Source organism: Lagopus muta, chromosome 4, assembly GCF_023343835.1.
Source record: "Lagopus muta isolate bLagMut1 chromosome 4, bLagMut1 primary, whole genome shotgun sequence".
NCBI classification, from domain to species: domain Eukaryota; kingdom Metazoa; phylum Chordata; class Aves; order Galliformes; family Phasianidae; genus Lagopus; species Lagopus muta.
In genome coordinates, this window is record NC_064436.1 from 59,804,861 (window position 1) to 59,830,086 (window position 25,226).

At 39.3% G+C, this 25,226-nt stretch overlaps 1 protein-coding gene across 7 annotated transcripts in view; it reads right to left on the reverse strand.

Annotated features, from left to right (window-relative positions):
• PPP2R2C (protein phosphatase 2 regulatory subunit Bgamma) overlaps positions 1-25,226 on the reverse strand; it is a 168,253-nt gene that overhangs the window by 103,380 nt on the left and 39,647 nt on the right. For 4 of the 7 annotated variants that reach the window (XM_048941499.1, XM_048941505.1, XM_048941504.1 and 1 more), the window contains exon 1: positions 14,598-15,171. The exons of the other annotated variants lie outside the window; for them this stretch is intronic. In XM_048941499.1, coding sequence (XP_048797456.1) covers positions 14,598-14,667 — 70 coding nt within the window. In that variant the 5' untranslated portion in view covers positions 14,668-15,171. Of the gene's footprint in view, positions 1-14,597; positions 15,172-25,226 lie in introns of those variants that run through there. 7 annotated transcript variants of the gene reach the window in all.

Consider the following 25,226-nt stretch of genomic DNA (forward strand, 5'->3'; position numbering starts at 1 on the left):
GAATAATGACTATTTTGGGGAAAAAAGTACATTTTTAAAAATTCTGATACTCACAACCCTGAAACACGTCCGTAAAATAAATGTGTTAAAGGGTTGCAAGTATGTTACTGACGTTCACAAAATATCTTGTAATTTACTTCAGAGATTTAATTACACCCTTCATCCTTACTCTCCTATTAGAAGATCTTCTGGTTAGTATTAATTTGAATTCTATTGCAACACAAATTAATACAACTGAGAAAAATTTATTAGCCCTTTAAATAACAAACTGATAATGTGTCCAGGCAGTATATACTTAAAAAGAAGAAAAAGACATACAATCAAAATCTGAACTACAATTACTTTGCATTTCAGAAAGTTAAAAGTAGCCTGAAGGAAGATTATTTCAAAGGAAAAATCTGGACAGTAGCTTTGCTCCAAGCAAATGTCTGAGAGAGTATTTAACAGAAAATAAATAAATAAATAAATAAGCAGAAATCATAAATCATACAAGGACAAGGCAAAAAGGTCAAAGAAAAGGAAATGAGTTTATGCCTAGGTTATTGCAAATTTGCATACACTAAGCTCCCAAGGAAACTTGCAAAGGTATTAAGAACATAGTATTGAACTGGATAGTTTAAATAGTCTTTTTTTTTTCTTTAACGTTATATTGTGCATGTGAATTTCCAAGTAGATTTCCCACCCCATTGTGCAAAGAAACACAATTTAAATTCCAAATAATTGCACTAAATATGGAGAACCTGTTTTTGTTCACAGAATAATTTTTAATAGACTAAGTATATAGTCTGCAGATAAATAGGAATGCAATAAAGCGTAAGATTGACCAACACCTTTAAGAAATCCACACAGCTTCAACTCCCAGTATTCTTTTACAGTGAAACTGCAGAATATAGGTGTGTTTCCTGACGTGTAGAAAAGCTGTACAGAATCTAAGATTTCTAAAAATAATTTAGAAGTTAGGCCGAATTTCTAACTTTATCTGGTTTTATTCTAAAGAACAAATCCAGTATTGGTATTGAATCTCTGAAGATTCAGTAGGTTGAAATTCCCAGAAAGGTTTTCCATTGGCAACTACTTCACCACCCATTCTTGCACTGACTCCTGAGTCAGATAAACTCTTCAAAACAAACAAAAAACAGAACAAAACAACAGCAGCATCAAACATATCATACTACATACCCACAACAGATGTAATATAGTGCTGCAGACAAAAGCAACTAAAGTACTGAAGTTATCACAGAACACAATTAGAAAAAACTAGGTGAACAGATCAGTACTCTTAAGTGAAAAACAAAAATATGTTTGTATATATAGGCATATTTTAATGGACTTACAGTATGTACATATAGTTCAGCCATGCACCATGATCCAATGTCACTGGCAGATTCTTAATAGGCTTTGTTCATTACTAAATCATAGTTATATAAAGGCTGTAGCAGCTTGCCAGGATTTTAAAGAATAAATTCTTTTTATTGGTTGGAAACATGGATTTCAGTGTCCTTAAAAAAAAAAAAAGTATAAAAGTAAAAAGTCTAACATTTAATTTCATAACATTTTGATAGCAAGTGGTATACTTAGAAATGAAGCCCCCCAAGCTTTCTCTCACAAGAACAGGTGACCCCACGGCTCAGACAAGCCGTTCACACTAGCCTATTTTTCTGGGTCTTTACCCACAACACCTGCCAGGCCTCCTTCCATCTCAGAGACCCTCCCTTGCCGCTGAGGTTCACACACAGACTGACCAATGGCTTCAAAGCCAAGACGATTTTGAGTCACATCTGTGACCTTTAACGAAGACAAAAGAACAGGAGAATGGAACAGCATGGCAATCCAGGATCTTGCTTTCATGTGTTCCAACGAATATAAATACAGAGCAAAAAGAATGGCAAACACTGAGTGACAAATGAGCCAGCATTTTGATTTTGCTGTTGCGGATGGTTTTGTTGCGTTGTTTGTTTGTTTAATTAAAGATTTCTGGAGCTCAAAGCCTAGCAAGTACTGCAGATAGAAGCCAAGCATTGCTACAGTCAAGTCAAGCAGCAAGTGGAAAGAGAAAACCTGAAGTCAGGGAACAAATGACAGTATTCTGTCTGTCTATTTCTTCCCCCGGCGCTGCTGAGATGTCCATATTCCTGACTTCTCCCAGGTCTGAGCAGTGAGTATTATTTCCAGGAAGAGACACGTTGTGAATTTAAAGCTCTGGGGCCCTGCTTGAACAGAGATGGAACAGTTGCCTTCTGGCAGGAATTAAAGCTGGTATGGAAATTTCAGAAAAGGAATTAAAGGATGGTCTGGAAACTGGCCAAAAGTAGATCAAAGTGACTTTAGCAGCATGAAGACACATACCAGAAGCACTTGAAAGGGGACTTCAAGGCAGACCACTAGGTTTAAGAAAGTATCTGTTGTTCGGACAGAAGTCTGCGTGAACCAAAGGAAATGTAAATTATTCTTCTGAAATATTTAGCCCCCAGATATCCATACTGTTTTGTATAATTTCCACAGTCTTGGCCACATGTCAGACAGAACAGATGTATTTTAGATTCTGCCCAAATTTTGAACTAACATAATTGATCAGCATATCCTACTTCTTCATCTTTAAGTGTTCTACGTTCCCAGAACTGAAGATCAGGTTCAGGAAAACTTCAGCTACTTATGAGTTAAAACATATTAAAAACAGAGAAACAAAGGTATTCACCCACTCACACATTTCCGTTCTCTTATTAGCTCTGTATTTAGTTTGCCTGCAATGAAGAAAGGCTCTCCTCTCTGAAACATAAGCTCCTAAAACTTTCAAAATCATTTTCCACTCATATAGCAGGGGAAGCCAGAGGTTCTGGGACTGGGAATGGCATGTTACATGATGGACACGTAACTGCTGAGCTGGGCCCTAAACAAGCCGGCGTTTTACTGAAACAAAACATAACAAGCAAGTAGCTCTTAAAGCAGCCAGCTTCAAAAGCAGAAAGGGACCATCCCTTGCTGTGATCTGGGTAACCTCAGAGCTGAAAAGCGGTGCTGTGGGAATTCTGAATTGGATAAAAGCTTCAGGGAATTGTTAGATTATTGCTTTTAAAAGCTATCAGGATGAACGGGAGCTTTGCCTCCTCTCCTTTTCTGACCCGTGTGCTGCAACAGCACCATCAATAAACTCTGTTCATCCGCAACCTGCTGTAGGGAACCTGCTTTGGCAGGGGGGTTGGACTCGATGATCTCTGGAGGTCCCTTCCAACCCCTACAACTCTGTGATTCTGTGATCCTTCCATCAGTAAAAACAGCTTTTGAAAAATAAAATGAAGACACGTTGAGAAAATATTCCTGTGCTCCTTAGAAGGTTTTTAGTGGGCCACAGAACAAAGAAGAGGAAAAAAAAACACAATTCTTGATATAATTTCATGAGAATCACAGCCTACAGGCTATAGCACAGGGCTTTCCCAAATGCCTTGAACAGGAAGGACCGGGCAGCTGGTGGAACACAACACTGCTTGGGATCCTGGAAATGTGCTCATCCTCTGCTAGGGGCAGGTCTACCCTCCACAGCCTCAATCAAGTGTTTGGATATCTTTCTTTGTCTCTCTCTGTCACACGCAGTAAATCCTATCCATCAACCTTCTGTACAAATGAGATGCAGGTGTTAGCAATACTCCGTTATGTCTTGCCTGGCAAACTCCTATAAGGATTCACTTAGATAATAAGAACTCAAATTCTGGAGTCAGAATTTCCAGACTGCATTGCTCAGTTTTGAGAAGAAAGCCTTCTCAGTTCCTTCCTGCTGTCATTTGGACTCTGTCATTGTGACAGAGCATATATTTCAGACATTTAAAAGACAAGCAAATTTGTTAGTGATAGTGCTCAAGTTAGAGCACTTCTAACACAGAAATTTACACTTGGAACATCAGCAAAATTCAGACAGTTTTTAGTCTTCAAATTTCATGAGATTTTGAAGTTACAAGAGGCATTACTACACTGAATTAGACTAAGATTCCTGAATGTATACACTTGTATGAACAAATTTATAAATGGAGATGTCTGGAGCTGATATGACTTAGCAAGGGAAATATGAATAGCTTGGAAATATTTGCAGCATTTCAGGAAAGAAAACAGCCAAAGTAGGTCTTTTTAAAATAAAACTGTAAATTCAACTTCAAACAATAATATGCCAGCCATAAGAATTGAATTTAATCACTAAAACATGAAACAAAGGCACAGCTTCCTGTCCTAACCTCAATATAACTACATCTATTAAGTCCCATCTGTAATAACCAGGCTGGTGTTTGCTTTGTGGAGTCTGAATTGCTAATTCCTCCCATTTACAACAACTTCTTGGCTTTCAGGAACAAAAATCGTTTTCTGTCTAAATATACTTACACTTAACAATCAGAAATGAATCCCTGTGTAAACAAGGTCCATGTTGGCAATCATCTTTGTTAGTATTTATTAATGGGGCAGAAGCACTGCAGCTTTCCACATTCAGATTTAATATTGCTGTTTCTGCTGTTACTCTGGTACACCCAGGATAACAGTCAAACATTTTTCCAATACATTTGTAGCCTGTGTTTCCCCCTTTCCTTCTATTGTGCTCATATAACATTAAAGCCTTATAAAAACATGGTTTTATGGTAAGGATCACTACTAGGTATGTCTTTGCAACACTGAGACATTGACATTTCTAGTGCACATGTAACAGCTGACAGAAACTATGGGGTTCTGGTGACAGATGGCAGCTTTATCCCTGCACGAGTCAGCACTGCTCACTGCAACCTTTGCTCCCAGAAGGCAGGTGTGATGCTTCCTTCTCTGCTAGCAAGGGACAAATTAAAAAACTGGCCACCATTCTGGCACAGTGAGAGAGGTTGCAGAACCTCCCTCCTTGCAGTCTTCAGAAGCCATCTGGACCTGGACAACTTGCTCTGGGTGTCCCTACTGGATCAGGGTTGGAGCAGATGGGCACAGAGGTCTCTGCCAACCTCAGCCATTCTGTGGACTGTGACTTTCTGAAGAAGCTGGATTCAGGCTGCCAGGCTGACCAGTGCCTTTCCCAGTCCTGTCCCCCTCTCTGCTGACACTCCCCTTGCCATAGGACAAGCTGCAATAGGTTTCCAAGGCGGAGGAAAAAAAAGCAAGCAACACATCCTGCAGCTCTTCCTGAATAATGGACTGTGCCTCCACTATCTGCACGCACGAGTAGTTTCAAACTAAGCCCCAAACTCAAAATAACTTTGTTGGTTTGATGGTACAAAAAAGTACTAGAAATTCTCTCAATATTTCTACCAAACAAAAAAATAAATAAATAAAAAAATCAAGATCAATACAACAACCAAGTGTTTTTACTCTGGACAAATCATATTCTGCATTCATTTCTGCAGGACACTTAAAAAAAAACTTTTGTTTGCACATATTGTAAATCCTTGCAGACAGTCAAAGTTTTATTAGAGCAAGATCATTACTGCTTAGAGGTGCAACTGCTATCTATTTTTAATCTGGTGTTTTTATAAACTCCACAGTGTCACAAAAGATCTCTACTCTCTATGAACTGCTTCCTGAAACTAAGGGGAAGCTCAGAACCGTCCAATCCAACAATTCAGTGAGCACACACCTAATCCTGAGAAGTAAAATCCTTATCCAAATAATTAATCCATTTTTTCAGAGCTTCAGCTCATCATCAGCATGGGACAATCAGAAATGCAAGGACACTGCTTCTCACACCCACTGTATAAAGAAAGAAAGCTTTGTTCCCGACAGACTTCCCAGTCTAGCAAACACTGGTGGACATAACAGAATGCAAGTCAGATGGGACACACAGCGCTCTACATTCAGGCTTTTACTGTCCCATCTCCCAATGCTGGAACTTAAATAGTCATACTAATAGTTTCAGATTCCCATTTCAAGTGTAGCAACTGGTAGGAATAAACACACATGACAACAGTCATCGAGAAGACTTTCATGAGTGCAACATATACACAAACACACATCACACAAACAAAATCACACTTCATCTTGCTGGGTCTTCTTGGACACTGGCTATACATAATAGAATTATGGAGCAGATTTATAATTTATGAGAGTCCCACCACAATCGCACTTTCCTGAAGACCAGTTAAATAGGGCAGATAAAAACAAATAGGCAAATAAACCTCTGGCACACATTTAACCCAGTCTTTCCCAACCAACCACGCAGCACTCTGTAAGAAAGTGTGTGCAACCAAGATCTGCATGTTAAGCTCTACACACCATCCCTATCCCTGGAAATCACATATTTGTCAGTTGATGAGCAGAAATTATAAATGCCTTATGCTGAACTACTGGCCAAATTCCAGGCTTTCTTCATTTGAAAGAAAGACCCTCTGGCAGAGCTTAAAAAGTTGGCATCCGGTGTTTGGGGACAAGGTGTTCGTTTTGACCTAAAATATATGCCTCTAAGCAATGCAAAGCACCACCTGTCCATACGGCCATTTCTTGATTCTTAGCATCAAGTGTTCCAGGAATTTCTTTTAGATGAGCAATAATTCACAGCTACCTATTTCAAAGACACCACATATGTGAATTCTACTTTGAGATTAAAAAGAGTATGCTTTGATTAAAGAGAATGTGCTTGACCTACTACTGCCATTCCAAACATGACTCCAGAACCCACAGATGACTTTATCTCCTGGTTACTGCAGCATTGCTGATGTGCACGCACAGCTGAAAGCTATCAAATCAAGGTACCTAAGTTTAAACATAGCTTGATGAGATCTTTGTGTGCTATGCTGGTAGCCTACTTTCCTCTGCACTGCCCAGTTCGCTGTGCATATTTGTTGCATTTTATTTACTAATTACTGTTACTGAATTTATTACTGAATTTTCCTCTTTAACGTACAACAGTAGTGAAATAAATATATCAGAAATTATTAAATAAGGATATAAAAAGTCTGATTTACAATTCTGATAACATTCCAGAAAGGTTTAAGGACTTGTGTCAACTTCTGCCATAAATGGAAACCACCAGAAGTTAATGGAACATAAGGTTTCATTGACTGGATAAAAGTTTAGAAATACATTACTGAAATTTGCAGACCAGCTCCCTGTTTGAGACCTATCTTAATTCTGTTTGAAAAACGCCTTTAACATTTTAGATTATGGATAAAGAGTACCAATCTACTAAAAATCTCTTCTGCTTTTTTTTTTTCCCCAGAACAGGGGATGGTATGGCTGACATTACAGCATCCAATGCATCAGTAAGCAGCATTAACCTCAGACTTGGTGTAAATGGTCCCGTTTTGCTCTATCATCAACTATCATCAACTATTGCAACCCAACTTGCAATGCCTGGGTCACATCTACAACAAAAGCACCATGCGCCACGAGAACAAAGGCGACAATTAATTAAGTTCTATTCAGATTTGAGCTGAACTAGAGAATAAAAATAATTCTCAGTCCTTGACTTTCCTCAGTACTTTGCTCTTAATTAAAACACACATGGATGTCATTGTATCACACACAGAAGTTTGTTTTTTTTAAGTAGATAAATATGACAGGCAGTGCTATATCTGCTGATACAGATTGCAAAGCTCATCATATTAAAAATTCACAAAAGTTACTGAACTGTGTGACACGTTGTGCTGAAAAATTTTATTAGGAACCGAGTCTTTTGATGTATATTTTTATAACTTGTATTGGCACTGCCCAGATACAGTCTGTTCTCATTTGCATTTAAGCAACAAAAATAAGAGGTAAAACAGTTCAACGGGGAAAGATCCCTGAGAAAAGGAATTCTAACAATACATGAAGTGGCTTTGGTAGGCTTTCTTTTCTTATTTTTGGTAAAAAATTGGGGGGCTTTTTACCAGAAATCAATAATAAAGTAATTAATAATAATTAAAAATAAAAAAGTAATCAACCATGTTGATTACTAAAGGCAATTTGGTGTTAACCTGGGAACTACAGAAACAGTTGATCAAGAAAGCATCTCTGTATGACTGGAAGTGCACTTAAAACCCTTGCTTGTTTAACAACAAAAATCCCAACAGTACTTTCCTCTGATTCTCTGAGACAATTATTTCCTCTGCCATCCTTTCCCAGCTAGTAAGTAAATACCTTGCCTTCTCGTAGCATATGCTCCTCTATACCAAGCCTTACTAAGGGGGAAGGAATAAACTGCAACAGAGAAGTCCTGAAGATCCAGAAACTAGTAACAAAGTAATTACACAACGCAAGCAGTACTGATTGATTACCTTTTTATGGATGTAATAAAACATACTCAGTTCTTTTTCTATTATAAAATATTCAGTGTTAGTGTATTCTGTTTCACATTTCAAACTGATGTAAGAACGACATCTATTATTCTTTAAATATGTGATACATTGTTGAAATGTCTGTGGTCTGCGTAGAAAACAAAATATACTGCAAGGTATAGTTTTCTTTTCATAATGATGCATATGCTAAATCAGCTGCTCCTGCAGTGAATGATGACACTTACTCTACCTGCACTGCGTTGTTTAGTTTTACATTATTCAATGCTTTTGAATTGTCAGTTTCAATTAGAAAGAAAACTGGCATAGATAGAGTAGAGCCTGCATAAATCCATATTTTGCTGGATTTTATCTCATATATATATAACACACCGTTGACCTCCTGAACTTCAAGGTTTAGGTGTAATTGAATATATTACATATTGGAGTTACATGGTTATATATACTATAAATAACGCTATTTAATGTTTCTAGTCTGTACTTGTTAGTATCAAAAGTAGTTATGAATAAAGTGCATACAGCCTAAATTGCTGAAATCAAGCAGTTCTTTGTGCCACTCAGACACCTGTCAGACCCTGCTGTTGGGCTCCTGACAAAAGCCCTGTGCAGGTACCTGCTGCATCTTTTGCACTTGTAGAAGCAGCTTGGCTTGTTCATCCCTTAGCCAATATTCTAGATGCTTCCTTCCTTTTGTTGATGACACTGCACAGCAACTATCTGTAGTTTTTATTTGGTTACCGAGTGGGAGATCATCTATTAATTATGTATGTGTGTAGAGAGCTGAAGTTGCTGTCAGTCTCTGAGGGCAGCCACCAAAACCATTCTTCTGGCATTAGACTTCTGCCTTTGCAGGGGGAAAGAGCTGCCACCCAGTTTAGTCACACTTGGAATCACTGTACAGGGTACACGCGACACTGGTGAATAATTGTCCTTTGGAGGCCTAACATTAAGTGCAGCTCCTGAGCGAGTTAACTCCATGCCTTTTAAGCACAACCAGCAGTGCAGAACAGCATCAAATGCTCTCTTAGGAGGACCCAACAGTCAGACATTCATCACACCAGCCCCTTCCTTGAGCTCCAAGGTCTTGTGCAGAGGCAGTAACTACGCTGACTCCTCCCTGCACTATGGGGATGCTGAGAGAAGCAAAACAAGAAACTCCAAAATCCCACTCTGGAGTCAGAACCATCCTAACATACCCCTGCCCATTTGGCAGATTAAGCAGCTGACCACTGGCTGAGGTGCCTCATCTGAACAAAGTGCTGCTCCACCATTGCTCATGCTAGAATGCAGCCTTAACTAAGTCCATGCTACACTGACCCAAGATCCAGGTAGTACCAATGGTTGCCTTTCCTACATGCTGAACCATGCATCCAGCTGCAAGATGGAAAGATGGAGCAGGAAAGCAAACAATTTGGTGTGACAGCTGTGCTCTTGCCCTGCCTTCTTTGCTTCTCCAAAGTGAGCTGCATGAATGAAGCTTATAAAGGCAGCAATGTCACTTGGATGGAAGTTACTAATCCAGGAACAGAAATAAAATAATACAGTTGATTAGAGTTAGAATGAACAATAATTTTTAGGGTTGTTCTAAAGCATTCTAAATGAGTTTTGTAAAAAGATAAAAGCCATCAGTATTCACAAGATAAATCCTGAATTGCTGGAGATTAAGGTAGGAAGAGCTCCCTATGCACTTTTCTGAATAAGCTTGTTAACAGCTGGTCTAAGAAACAGGTGAACCAGCAACAGTGATGGGGAGCCTGAGCCAGCAGAGCCATACCTCTTCTCTGTGTTCTTCTGGTATTCTCTGGTAGTCAGCTCTTATTCAAATTACATTTGAGATATTTATGAAAGGCAGTTCATAAATAAATGTCTTCTTAGTGTACAAGAATGGATAATTTCCCTTAACACTGATTAATGAAGAACAGAGATACTAACTCACCCATTTAAGTGGAGAAAAAAGGCTCCTAAATCTGTTTTCATTATCTACAGGGGATTTTACTTTAAAATCATTACCAAATAAAAAAAGTATCTTTTTTTCGTCCTCTATAATAAGTGCTTTACATGGTTATGATTCAATATGTTTTACACTGCACTGGTAATTCTCATTATTTTTCAAATATCACATTTGAGAAGGTTAATACACCATTAACATGATTAACTTTATAATAGAAGTTAAGCCATATGGAACCAATCTGCACCATTTGGCCATATAAATGACTAAATAGTGAAGGTCAGCTTCTGCCTCACTGCACCTGTGCATCTTCCCCAGCTTCACTTGAAAGTAAAGGCACAGATCAAGGGAGAAACTGAGGACAAATAACCTTTTAGTTCTTCCCAAAACAGGGAAACTCCATGAAAACATGGGGATGAACTGATAAGTAAGAGACACCTGCATAAAACCTGCAGAATGCCTTTGCCTCCAGAGAAGCAACTCTCCAGATAAATTCAAGTTCATGGAGATTAATCACACTTATCAACACTGTTTTGTAAGGATATTGAGTTTTTCTCCTCACATAACTACTTATCTGTCAATTCTACTGTTAAGGTAGTGTCGAGCAGCCATCAGACTGAAGGGCAGCCTCTGGCCCCATAAGCACACCACCACTTACCCACGTGCTGCCCCCACCCCACTGGCCACCATTTTCCCACCATCTTCCCTGACAGACTTTGTGAGCAAAGCCCTGTTCCTCCATCCAGCCACGTCCCACTGTGTTACTGAAATTCTGCATTTCACTGACACTGCTGCTCCTGGGCAGCTGGGCTGCAAGAGGCTGTAAAGATCTCAGCTCCCAGCAAGTCATGAGCCTGAATGGATGCAGGGCATCACTGAGCTCCTATTTTGCCTAGGGGAGGATCAGCCATCACTATCTCACTTTCTACCAACATATTTTGTATGTTGGTAGAATGAAATTGCATTTAACAGTGTCCAGTGACAGAAACCTCACAAGCTATGGATCTTTTCTTGCAGGTCATGTTCTCCAGGCCTCAGGTGTTTCTTCTCTCTCTCTTTAAATCTCATCTTTTTAGATCTCAGCAAGCAGACAACATAAATTGAAGCCATTCCCTCAAAAACCACTCTTGAAAATCATCATTGAATAAGTTCCTGCACGGTGCTGCTGGAATTAAATTGCCTTATTTCCACGGTGCAACTGTAACATACTTTTAAGACTTATAATGACAAAATGATTCAAGTCCTGCTTGGTTTAACTCCATTAACTTTACTGCAAATGTGCATATGGAACAGGAGAAACAAGTCTAGGTTGTCACTGCTGCCATCTAAATGTCTGTAGTGCTTTATGTGTGTCTATAATGCCTATCAGAAACAGCAAAACATTGACAGCAATGCATCATCAATCAGATCAAGAAACATTTGAGATTTATAAAACAAAGTTCCAGTAGTCAAGGTCAGTCATGCTTGGTACATTATCCAAATGTTAGAAAATAACGTCTTATACACGGGAGGTAATTCTTTGCCCAAGCAAGCTGTCCATTAGGGATGTGCTGGGGCCATTAGTGAGAGCAAAGCCAAGTCAGGCTTGGCTCACAGTCTCCCAGCACCCTGTGCATTCATATCTAAGTGCACCTATCTAAGGCTTGTTTGGTGGTTTGTTGTTGTTTTGGGTTTTTTTTCTTTTTTCTTTTTTTTTTTTTTTCAATAAAGTTATAGATCAGAAATAAAGCAATACTCCAGTTAACCCACATCGTCTTGATTGCTTTACTTTCCTCAGGGAACAGATGGGAAAGAAGTGCATATAAAGGTCAGAAAAACCTCCTTCTGCAAGTGAATTTAGTCTGCTGAATTTAGAGCAGCAACAACAGAAGAACCCCTTACCAAGATTTTAAACTCTGAAAACGAAAGAGAGCATTGTAATTATTCACAGACAACAACGGATCAATAAGTTTTCCAATATGCTGAATAAAATGTAAAGTATTTATTTGTTTTCAACAGTGGGTTACAAAAGCAAAAAAAAAAAAAAAAGAAAAAGTCCGTCTTCAGTTTGACCCTCCCCAAAACATATATTGAAATATAACAAAATAATGCAAAACTGTTTGCAAAACAGCATGGCTGCATTTGCAGATGTACGCTCTATCCTACCCACAGCACCAACATGATAGAGCCAAATGCAAAGGGCTGCAAAAGGGATTCAGGGAATGGGAAGATGTTAAGCGTTAAGATGTTCAGATGTTAAGATGGGAAGTGTTAAAGGCTGTTTCATGGAGCCAGATCTTTAAATAAATAAAATCATAAGATAAAATTTAAAAAAAAAAAAAAAAAAGAAAAAGAAAACATAAGACAATGAAAAAAAGTACATTTTAAGCAAGTTTAACTTACATGGTCATTAGGCATTTTAAATAAAATCAATTCTCAATAAGATCAGTTAATATCAATTAGAAATGAAAATTTGTGAGCTGGATTCCTGAAGGCCTCCCTGGAAAAATTTCACAAATAAATCTGTTCCCTCATGATTTCCATGATGTTTTCAAAAGGTGTGACAACCTCCGATGTAACAGATGAAAGAATTTTACTACAGCTGTCCAGCTGAGCATTACAGTACTCAGAGCTGAAGAATTAACACCATTTCAAATAACCTTTGCTATGACAGTCTCCTATATGTCATCTACTTAAAATCAACAAATTTCACAACAACTCTCATTCCCATGGGAAATACAGGTTGACACTGATATTTCAGGCCTATTTTGACCCACTTAAGACGAGCCACTCCAGGTGCAATCATGGAAGAACATCCAGTCCTTCCAATCTAAAGATCAAGTGAAGATAGAAAGTGAGAAAATCTCACACTTCAGTCAGTCGTGTGCCCCAAATTACTAAAAAAATGCCATCTAAAACACCTGTAACATATAAAGGACTGATCTGCAAAATCCACAAGTGATTCTTTCCCTCAGATTACAAAACTGACAGGTTAAAAGTCCAAATTTTCATGCAGCCGCACATGCACATTAAATATACATCTGAATCTCAACATGTAGGTAGTACACTGCAGTAACTGCACAGTACATCTTGCAAAAGCAAAGACATCAATTTATAAACCTAATAAACGTAAGACAAAGTTGCTTCAAATGTTCTCACAGATGAATACATCTCAAAATGTGAAGCATCGTTCAGACAAAAGGCACTGAAAATTGAAAACAAATTTTGAGAATGCACAGAAACATGAACCAGGATGCCAGGAATGTCCCGGAGGCAGGATGATCAAACAGCTACACCAGCCAGTGGTAACAGTTACAGTGCACAGCTTTCTAAATTTCCCTTCTGAAAAAATCTGCTTTGTGTTCTCAGTCTGGCCACATCGTCTCACTGTTCTCCACATTCTAAAAAGATGTGAATCATCAATAATCGAGAGAGAATCGGCTGATCACATTTCAGGATGCAGCATGGGAGTATTAAGTGACTGAACATTGATCAAATGATGACACAATCTGGAGACTGAGTCTCAAGTAGTGCTGGGTGACCCTGATGTTAAGTATGTTCATATTATATAAGCCTACACTGAAGTACTGTTTCTTATGCTGGAAAGTGCTGTTAAAACTCAGCACACACAAATATATTTGCAAAGTCAAGCACCTAGTTAGGTTTCCCCTGTTCACTAAATCAACCTTAAAATGGCCTGCTCTTAAAGCAACTTTTTGGTGATGCAAACTGGATCAGCACCCAACCCAACCATTTCATTCATCTCAAGATAAAATATCTGGGCACTTAATGTCACCTGCAGGAAAACCCTTTTTATGTAATAAACCAGCAGCCATTGAAGGACTCAAAATGAAGGTGCCTTTTCTTTCCTCTTGTACCTTGCACATACAGAGAGAGGGTGGCAAGGAGGCAGCAGTATTTCTAAAGATAATGCACACACGTCCTTTCTAAATTTATACAGTTCTCAAGGGAACAATCAGCTCAGCAATGTCTGTGATGCTCAGGCTACAATAACCCAAATGAGATGCATAACCTTTATTACACCAGCAAACAGTTAACTTTACAGATTGTTTCTTTTACTGCAGAGATCTGAAATCTTTCATCTTTTTAAAGGGATCGGCTGCTTCCAGGCTTTCACACTGCAGCTCCTGTGCATTCAATGCCAGGTGCTGCACACCTCACTAGCACAAACTCAGCACAATGCAAGACCTTCTTCAGCACATATAGTTTCATATGCCATCACATCAAGACAGAATGCCTTTGAGATTTAGCAAATTCAAACAGATTCAGTCACTACATCACACAGAAAAACGCCCTGAAAGACTGCTGGAAAAAAAAAAAAAACAAGAAAGAAAGAACAGCCTACATCTCCAAACGTGACAGCACATTCCTGGCACAGAATATGCAATGCGAGAAGAGAATAACGACAGTATTTCTGTTACCTTCAGTCACATAGTTGTGGTCTCGAAGAAAGCTGTGGTTAATTTTTCGTGTGTCCGTGTCCTCGCCCATTTACAGCAGGATTACTCAGCATGCCTATCCGCAGTGGACTGATAGCATCAGCAGAGGTCGTCACAAGAGCACCATCCATGCTGCCACTGCCTAGCAGAGGCGGGGAGCACACCGGGCTACCGAGCACAGCATAATGAGAGCTGGTGATGCAGCACAGATTTGGGAGGTGAAAACGCTCAAAATAAATAACGAGAATAAAAGGAGGGAAAGGAAAAGAAGTCACGGGAGGGAAGCGGAGGGAAGAACGGCTCCGACAAATTAAGAATGCAGAAAGCCAGTGGGGAGCTTGCGTGAAGGGAATACAGGCACTTCTCCTGCAGTTAAAGAATAACCCAATTGTTTAGTCAGGTACTCCTTAAACAAGTGCCCACGCAGCGTCTCCTCCGAGTGCCTGCTGCCGGGGATCCTGGCGGATGCTCTCAAGTGGCAATCAGCGTACTGCAGCAAAAGCCGCCTGGCGAAGCTCTCTGCTGGCTGTTGCTGCTGTCATATGCCTGTGCTGCATCAGAGCAGGCCCCTCCCAGCCAGCCTCTCGCTGCCCAACCACGCAAGATCTGCATGTAGGAAAGTGAAAAATGAGACTGCAGGTAATTATTTTAGCCCTTCTGCTGCGAAGATGGGCAATGAAAAATTTAAGGGAGGGGATGCAGGAGAAAAAACTTCCAGCTGCTTAAATGGGTTTGCATCGACACGTATTGCACACTGACGGGAGGCCACAGCTCTGCTCTAGTCAATACTGTCATATGCAGCAAAAGCAACAGTCGTTCAATGTCAGCCTGGATAAATATTACTGAAATTGCCAAATGCCTGCCTCTGAAAATGGAATGGTGAGAGACTAGGCATCCACCAGGAAAAAGTAAGATAAAACAGCTGTCATTTGTCTTAACATTTTTGCCAGTCTCATTAAAGGAAAAAAAAAAAAAAAAAAAGGCAGAATTCAAAGTATGGAAAAGAAAATGAGGGCCAGAAAACAAGTCTCAGTGGCCCCACCATAGAGGAAACCTGGACAAAGGGAATGATGCAGGTTAAGGCAATTTCTTTGATCTTTTTTCACTCCTTGAACTTGCCCATCAGTTGGAAAAAGTAGTGCTGAAATTTGTATACTTAGAAATACAAAAAAAAAAAAAAAAAAAAAATAGAATTGAGAAATGATGCACTTGCATTATAAAATAAACCTTGTTCTTTAGAGTAAGTATTTAAATTAAGGGCAGTCACAATGGTATGTAATAAAACAAAATTCTTTCAGCTGAAAGCTTTTAGTTCCTGTTCAGGAAGTACAAACTGTTTGCAGAGGGAATGTATTCTGAAAAGGTCTCAACACCACTGAAGTACAGACATCTGAATAGAGGACAAGTGGCTGGGTACCAAAGCCATCATAGCAATTACAGGGAGCACACAACCACACAATCATTCAGAGGAGAGGGACAGCCCTGGGGCTTAGGCCCTGGAGCTGAACACAAAAAATTTTTTTAAGTTACCAGCATTACCACAGGTCGTTTTTGTGTGTGTAATATTACATGGATCCTGGAGTTGTTGATTTTTGTTCTTGTATCTTTTTAATGAAGATAGCTTTACTTTCAAGAACCATACGTACTAAGTGCAGTGCCATTACTATAAAAGGGATACATGACTTTGGAAAAAGCAGACAACTATCAAATATTCTCTGTAATGACTTTCCTGGGATAAACATCTAATTTCAGAATGAAGTGCGGTTGGGGAAGAAGGAAAAACAGCAGCAAAATGACCCCCCTTTCTCATTGATGAAGCAAAATAAAACCAAAACATCTTCAAGCTACCAAGTAAGTGTTATCACATATTCGCATCTGAGAAGGTAGGGAAGTAAAAGAAGATATTCTAAACTTGCATTTATTGTGAAGACATTTACACACACGCAGCAGTTCAAGGTGACAACACTAGAACCTTTACTTCTCCACTCAGTATCGGTCAGTGCTGTGTGCTACCTGCAGCTATTCCTCTTCAGCCAGGTGCTGCCTTTCTCCACTCCTGTCCATGCACAAAATCCTTCCAACCTCAGGATATCCCATCTGCTCACACACTGTACCATCCATTTTTCAAGGCTGTGCACAAAACCTGTTCTCTTTTTCAGTTTAGAGGGAAAGCACATCAGCAGCAACACCAAACAACCTAGGGCCTGCTGCTTTATGATCAGGAACATCTTTATAGGCATACACGGACTGGTAGACAGCTGAAGTGTCAGTTACAAGGTAAGATCCTAAAACAAGGATCCAGTCATTCTGGTTGCTTTGGGTAGACTATCCTGCTGTCTATTATTCTGATTATTTTTTTTATCTGGTTATCAGAAGCAAGTACAACATCAACACTGGAAGACAATGTTAGCTAGTACATGAAGTAATTGTGAGAATTTGTAACAGAGTAAGTGGGAAAATATTTCTAGAAGCTGATTGAAATAAGAAAGAAGACCTTACAAATACTGATACTTATTTTATATAACTCTTATCTATCTGATAGAGCTGGTTTATTTTGTCCCTCTCTGTCGTGCTATTTTAGGATTTGGTCCTGCACTGACGAGGTGCCGTGAGCAACACGCACTGCGCATGGCATCCTGACACCCTGAAGTCAGCAGCAAAGAGTACAAAGAGCAAGTTTACACCCAAATTTAGAAAACTAACCTGGCTGCTTTCATTAGGAACCTGGGGAGCAATTCAGAGCATGAGTCAGAAATCTCTTTCTCCAGTTCGTATAATGGATGCATAAAGCACCCATGTTCTTTTAGCAGTTTCCTCTGATCTGTGACTGCTGAAACTGGAAGAAACGCCACATTGCAGGGTATTTGATCCCAAAAGTTACCTAACACTGTTGACTAAAAATACAGTGAATAATTTATATCCACTAACATAGAGGAAATGAACTTGCATCTTTCCCATTAAAAAAACCTATACAATTAAAAAAAAATATTGAAAATAAATCTACAATAAATTTCTCAAATGAGGTATGAAAAAAAACCACGCTGGCAATTCGTGGAGAAGGAAACAAAAACCACACTGCAAATTATTATTGTAAACATCTACATTTCCGTGACCAAAGCTTTTGCAATTTCTACAGCACCTGAGAGAAAATTTCCCTGCCTTTCAACATAAGCTCAACAGTCGCCATCTCTTATTTGTCCTTCATCCTCAATCTGTTGAAATTTTATGATTTTAAGCCATTCTGAGTTTGCACCCTGCCCATAACTGTTAGGTATAATTTAAGCAGTTAAAGAGCTTTTTCACTTCTTTTTGTGAAGTCAGTGCAACAACTCTCATCCAGAGATAATTTTCTCCTCTCGCCATTTGAATTAGACAGCCTTATAGACAACCTCCTTAGGCACCATGGGTCAGATGGAGTTTGCTTCGTTCCTCCCACTGTCAAGCTGAAAATCACACAAGGAGGACTGGAGTAAGGAGAAAGCTTTTAACAAAGCCACCAGACAGTATTCCCTGTGTGTATGCAAATGCTTTCCCCGGGATTATGAGCCAAATCCTTACTGTGTGGCAAATCTTAGTCGTCCACTGACGTAAGTGTGTCAGCTCACATGAGAAAGATTAGCAGAATTCTGCTCTAAATTTGCAGTGCAATGCAAATTTGTGAGACAACATTTGTGGATAACTAGCCATGTCGTTTGACAATGCTGCTGATTAGCAATCCCACTGATAATCTACATAATTTGATCCAGTCAAAATATCCAGGGAAAGGGTGGGGGAAAACGAACCTTTGATCAAGAATATATTAATTATTTGCACTTTCACAGCAGTTCACAGTCCTGTGCTTAGAACAGCCCACTAACTGAGCAGAATAGCATACAAACAGAAATAAAGAAGCACCCTATCTTAAAGAATTTACAAGCAAACTACAAAGTGGGAGAGCCAAGTACAGATCAGTCAGACATGCGAGTAAACACTGATTCAGTAATGAGGATGGAGACTGGTTTTGAGCTTCCTTTAGAAGAAGGTCATTAGAGACTTTGTGGAGAGCAGCAATAAACAAAACCTGGATTCAAGAGGTTGAAATATACATGCCTAATAAGAACAGAGGAGAAAGGAAGAAGATAGGCTAGCAAGCCAAGAGCTTTTTCTGTTTTATTCCTTCCCCAAAGGTGGAAAAGACTAAGTGTACTAAGATGTGTTATAATGTGTGCAAGCTGTTCAGAGACAGCGTTGGTTGAGGGAAAGATAAGGAGCAAAGTAAGAGCGGGCACAGGACAGATACCAATAGAGACTGATGGTGTCAGTAAGAAAACAATAGTGAAAAGGAGCACAGCAAACAAAAACTGTTTCTGTGCCAAGATGAGAAGAACTCGGAGACAGGGAGAGAAATGAGGAAGAAACCTGTATTTCAGGATACAGTGGAGAAAGTGGAAGATAGAGGTCAAACAAGGAAGGATCCACAGAATGCAGCAGGAGGCAGTCAGACCTTGATGAAGAAATCAAAACTAGCAAAAATGTAAACAGGGTTGAGAATGCATGATTATGTTACAATGTAGTTTAGCTGGATGGTGATGAAACTGAAGCAGAAGAGAACACATGTTCACTGAACAACAGCTGTAATGTTTGCTCGTTGTATTTCCACCAATAAGCCCTACTGCATGAGTGGGAAGAATGAGGTGTCTGAAGACAAATGGCCCTGAGCTCCATGTGATCCTATTCATAAATAGCTGGTGATTGTTTGATCTTCCCATTTTGCTCATGCAGAATGTTTTTGTTCTTCTCTTAAACACGTTCACACAAAGAGCTTCCATTTAGCTTTGTTAGAAACTGATATCAGAGCACAACCTTTAATAATTTAAACCCTCAAGATCTGAAATAGAGGATTGTCAGTACTTGTTTCCATTTTACTACCCTCAAATTCATCACTCTGAATTATAACAATTAAGTTAAGCTTGAAGAGCAGTTGACAAAAAAAAAAAAAAAAAAGTGGTTGAATACTTAAGTATCTTCTTTGTCTAACCAAACTTTTCATATACAGATGCTTCTGAGTTCTTTCAGTAAAACACAATGGCTTTAATTCAGATTGAACTGAATTTTTAACTGGCTCTGAACTTCAAACTAATGATTTCTGAAGAATGAAAGATTCACAGTACTGTGAGTTTTAAAATCCTTAAAAGTTACACAAAGTTACACAAATTGTAGTGAAGATAGACTATCTTATTGCCTTAATGTAATGTCTGTGTAGCCACCTGAGTCCTTCTAGTGCCCCGACAGAATGTGCTCACCACATCCCAAGGTCAGCGAGTTGTACGAATCAGAACCAACTTTGTCCTCTCATCTTGAAATGGGACAGATTAACACATTCAAACAGGCAGCTACAGAAAAACATAATAAAATATTTAGCTAACCCTTTATGTTGATATTTCATAGCAATTGAATTTGTTCACCAACAGAGAATATGAGCCAGACGCTCTCTTCCCTTTATGCATGTCCTGTTTACATACAGTTAAAGAAAAGGCTTAAAGACTTCTCCAATTAGGCCACTGGCAAATTAGTTTGGCTTTTTATTTACTTATCTTTAACACCCAGGAAAATAAGATTGTGCAGTACAGCCACACGCCTCTTCAGAAGTATGGGAACTCCTTGTGTGCCCATCAGTTGAAGGACAGAGCAACAAGGAATCACCATGTGATACAGTGTTCCACAACCAGCATTCCTCCAGCCCAGCTCAGCACAACAGAGAAGGAACTCAGAGCCCTCAGCCCAGGAGAAGCATTTTGTGTGATAGAAAATACATTCCTTCTGGTTTTGAGGGGTTTTACTTTTCAGTATTTGAAAATACTACCTTTAAAGTAATGTTTTTCTCTGCTATCTACACCTCACTTAGCATTTCCATCCCAAATGAACACACATCACTCTGGATCCTTCTCTTTCCTGTGTGATGCTAGCCCCTCACAGCAGGGCAGAGGAAATACCCAAGCTAACTGTGAACAAATGAGATCGTAGAAACCACCTTGCCTTGACAGCACAGACCTCAGCACCAGCCACTTGCCCTGGGGGGAATCACCCCACACATGACAAAGATGTAATGGCATCCCTCCACTTTCCCTTATTTTGAAGACTTTCAAGCACATCTCATTACATGATATGTATTTGGCAAAGGACTTAATCTAATTGCTGTTATAGTGATAACGCAATATAAATGATTCTGATAAGAGATTTAAAAATAAAAATCCATACTCCCATACATTTTTGAATAGCCCTTTATATTTCTTCTCTAACAGTCAAATGCAATGCACAGCACTACCTTGTAATTTCATTTTTAAGTTCTTTGACAGCTTAAACAAAAACAAATAGATACTGCTAAAAGCTAACATACAAAAAGTAATAAAAGAAAAACTGCATCAATCATTACCCTCAAGTAAAAAGTAAATCATTTTGTCTTACTGTAACACCTCTCCAGTAATTGCTCAGAATCTTTAAATTTATAGCATTTAATTTACATTTCAATACAGTCTTCAGTTACTACATACTGAATGGAATACTTAATATTTAAAATGATGCAGTAGCCCAACTGTTTTGAAAAACCTAATGGCTACTACCACAATGGAAGCCATCCTGTTATTCACAAAGAGCATGCTTCTTTAACACACACTGTGTTAAACCTAAAAATAACACCAACCCAGAAGAAGTAATTTATTTTTAGCCTATATACTCTAGACACCGAATAAAGCGAATGCCTCCCAGCACCTGGCGATATTAGAAAGCAAGCAATTAAAAATTATCATCAAGTAATTGAAATTACAGAAGCCGACTTCCTTCAGCATCCTCCACTCTGCCTGATCCTGAGAGTCAGTGCCGTGGAGGTGTGCAGAAAACCAGAGCACAGGATGAACCGAGTCCTCACCATGCTCAGCATTCCACATAGCCAGGCACAGTTCTGCCCTTCTCTTCTGCAGTGTGGTGGTGAGGACGGCAGAGCTAATGAACAGAGAGAGCTCTGGGCCTAACTTACTATCTTCTCTACAACTAGGAGAACGCAGTCAGGGTATTTGGCCATGGTGGCTCCTGCAAGAAGTCCCACTGAATCCAAAGCAGGACAGATGCCCTTAGCTGGACATTACTACAGCAAATGCTCCCCTGCAGGGCCACCATCTCACCTTGAAAGGGAAGCAGGAGGCTCCCCCATGCCATCACAGCAGTTGCGTATACCACAGCCCTTTCCAAGCCCCACAACATCACATTAACCCAGGCTGGTAACCCTGGGCATTGCTTGCAGGTGTTCTCTCTAAGAAAGGAATAAACAGAAAAAACAAACTGTTCCTTATCTGCTGCCTTAAGTCCAGCAGAGCAAGCCAGCAGTGGAAGAGCTAGCTTGCAACTGAAGAAACAGAACTGCAAAGCAGAAGTCGTTGTAGAGACTGGCAAGGAGGAAAAGTACCCAGGGGCAAATCCTTGGGCTCACAGCCTTGCATGGCAAAGAAACACTGTATTGAAGACAGCACCTGTATAGTGCAGCTACAACACAGTCAAAACATTGGGAAAGTATTCCAAAAATAGCTTACAAAATGGGCGCTCCGAAAGCCTTAAGCTGGAAGATACAGAAACCACAGAGAGACGAAGCTGGAACAATTTCAATAGCAAAACTGAAGAGACAAGAAAACAGGTATAAAAAGACAAACATTCTATGCAAAGAAAGAAACAGAGGATAAACTTTTAAACATTATGACCTGTCATAAAATATCAAAAGCTGTCTGACAATTTGTAACACATATCAAAAAAATTTTTGAGAGTCAAGCAAAGAGTTAAGAATCTAATCAAATTAAGAGTGTGTTAGCTTTCACATTAAAAAGCATAGCGCAGCCATTCTTCCTAACACCTTGCTAATTCAGAACTGGAAATATCTCAGGAAATAATAATTCAGGAAGCCTTTGAGCATTTGGCAAGTCTATTAAACAAAATCAATGTACAGGATCATTTATTGCCATCTTTACATTCCACACACAGCCATACAGAAATGACAGCTGCAAAGAGAACTTGGCCCAAAAGGCAATGCTCTTCACAAGCCTGCAGAGAAATGACATAACGTGGCACATGATAGTCATGCTGTCTCCTTCCTTTCACCAATGTATTTAATTAACTCAGATAGATAAAGTGCCAAGAGCTTTTTCTCCAGTACTGCCTTACTTCACAAGGAGTGGTTACGTATTTCTCTGTTCTGTGATAACTAAGGAGGGACAGGAATCTGGTGATTTGGGAATGCCTGCAGACCACAACCAGAGAGCTGCTGCAGAACAAAAAGGCTGTTCTAGAGAGCCCTGTGTTTTTCTTGTAGATAAAATTAACTGTAATATTGTTGGGAGAGCTTAAGAGGGGTGCACTCTCTCAAATTTAAAAGAAACAACAAAAAAATTGCTTCAATATAAGCAATGATTTTGTTATTAGTCTTTCCTCTAGATCATGTAAATATTTAAACTACAGAAGCATTTGAAGCACCCAATGTAAGAGCTTTCATCTCTGAAATAATGCTCACCTGGCAAACATGAGACAAAAAAATTCGAGCTACTTTAATAAACAAAACTACAACAAAACAAATGCATAAGCATTCACCAGAATGAAAAGAAAAAAACAAAAAAAAACAAAAAAAAAACCACAAAACCATCTGTATACAGAAAGAAAGCTATTACTGAATGGAAATTGAAGTTTTCAAGACATGCTTAATCCCAACATTTCAGGGCATTTCAAATAAGGAAGCCTACAAGGAATAAACAGCAAATACACCTACCCAGAAATTTCACTTTTGACCACCCTCATACCAAAAGTAGGAATCATAAAATCACAAAAAGAACAAATTAAAGGTAATTTGGCATTGGAAACATAACTAGAAGGGAACAGTGACTGGACAAGGCTCCTTATAGCAGTCAGTTGGAAGGAAGGTAAGCACAAATTATTTTTATTGTGGCTGAAGACACAATGATTGTAAATTAAATAAAGGAAAAAATTGCTTATTTTGAACTATACTTGCAGGTAAAGGTATAGCTAGAATTAATTGATTTTGCAACCTAATAAAGAAGTAAGCACCTGAAAATGAAGTGTCATAATGAAGAGAGAAGAGATGCCTGGCACCAAGGAGATGATGGAAATGCTGGGTGAAGTGCTCTGCCCATCCAGCACAGGAGCTGCTAGCTTGGCACTCACAGAATCAGATAACTGGAACCACCAAACACAAAGGCAGGTACAATCCTTCCCAGAGCTTAGAGGTCACAAATAAGGTCACAAGGGATGCCTGCTCGCTGATGAAAGACTTTGGTGTCACTAAATATTCCCTGAAAAACTGGGAGACAGTCTCACCTTATTGTACAATAGCATGCTGAACACTGAAATGGGAAATCCAATATCATCTAATTTGGTTTGAGATAATTATATTCTGGGTATGGATATTTATTATACTTCCTGCTGAAGACGCATCAGGCGGCAACAAAGAATGTTTTCTTTGTGCATCCAGAAATAATCCCAACTAAAAAGAAGATAGATCTGTGTTTCGGTGATTGAGATGCTCACCTTAGGCAAGGGAAATTATCCCACTGGGAAAAGTAGTTGAAAGATTTGCACTTGGAGTTACCTTGCACACATAAGAGAAAATAGTCATGCGGATCAAATGCAGGAGCACAGCGACATGTAACTCTGTGTCAGAGGGATTGGGCTTGGCAAAGGCTGCCTCAGTTCCACAACACAAGGAGGGAAGAAGGGCACCCACCCAGCACAGGCTGAAAGGCTTCAGAGGGGTCTGCCCAGCAGAAATACACCCCCAGCACATCACCAGTCCTTCGACGAGGAGGAGGGGAGCGTTGGCTGATCACAGTGCAATTTTTGCTGAACTCAGCACAACTATATTTAACTTTACTTACAGCTAGATAGAGACTAACTCAGTCACTGAGCAAGCACAAATGCTCGACCTTAAAATATCTACAGATTGTAGGAGTGAACTAATTTCAACTAGTGAATTGCTGAGGCAGCACAATGAAATAACAGAATATGCACTCAGTATTGCAATTACTGTTAAGACAATTATAAATCAAATGAAAGAGACTGATGTCTGTAAGTTCTGAGGGACAGCTACCTATGGTGGGTTGAAGAAGACCATCTGCAGATCAGGGACACTGTATCTAAGGGCAAAGTGACCAGTGATCTTAACCCACGGCGCCCTTCCTCTTCCCTGCCTGCTGAGCCTGCCTGCAGCCCTTCGCTGTTCTGATCATCCCTTACACTGCCACTTTTTTAAGCACTTCTAAAAATTTTGAACAGATGGAATTAGATTATAAAAGATCCTTTAAAATAAGACATGGCAGATTCCTCTGCTAGTATGTACATTGCACAGTTCTATTTAAAGAAGTTTAATCTAAAAATTTACTTGGTAACACAGTACTGTAACTTCTATGACTCCTTCAGGCAGTAATTAAGAGTGGCTTCTTAATTATTCAATGTATCTATAATAAGCCTGAAGATTTATCTTTTATTTGAGCCAATGTAGGAAGTAGGCACTTCACATTCAACAGAAAACACTGCCTGCTTTGGCAGTATGACCCCCGACCACAGGGTACTCACTGTAACTTT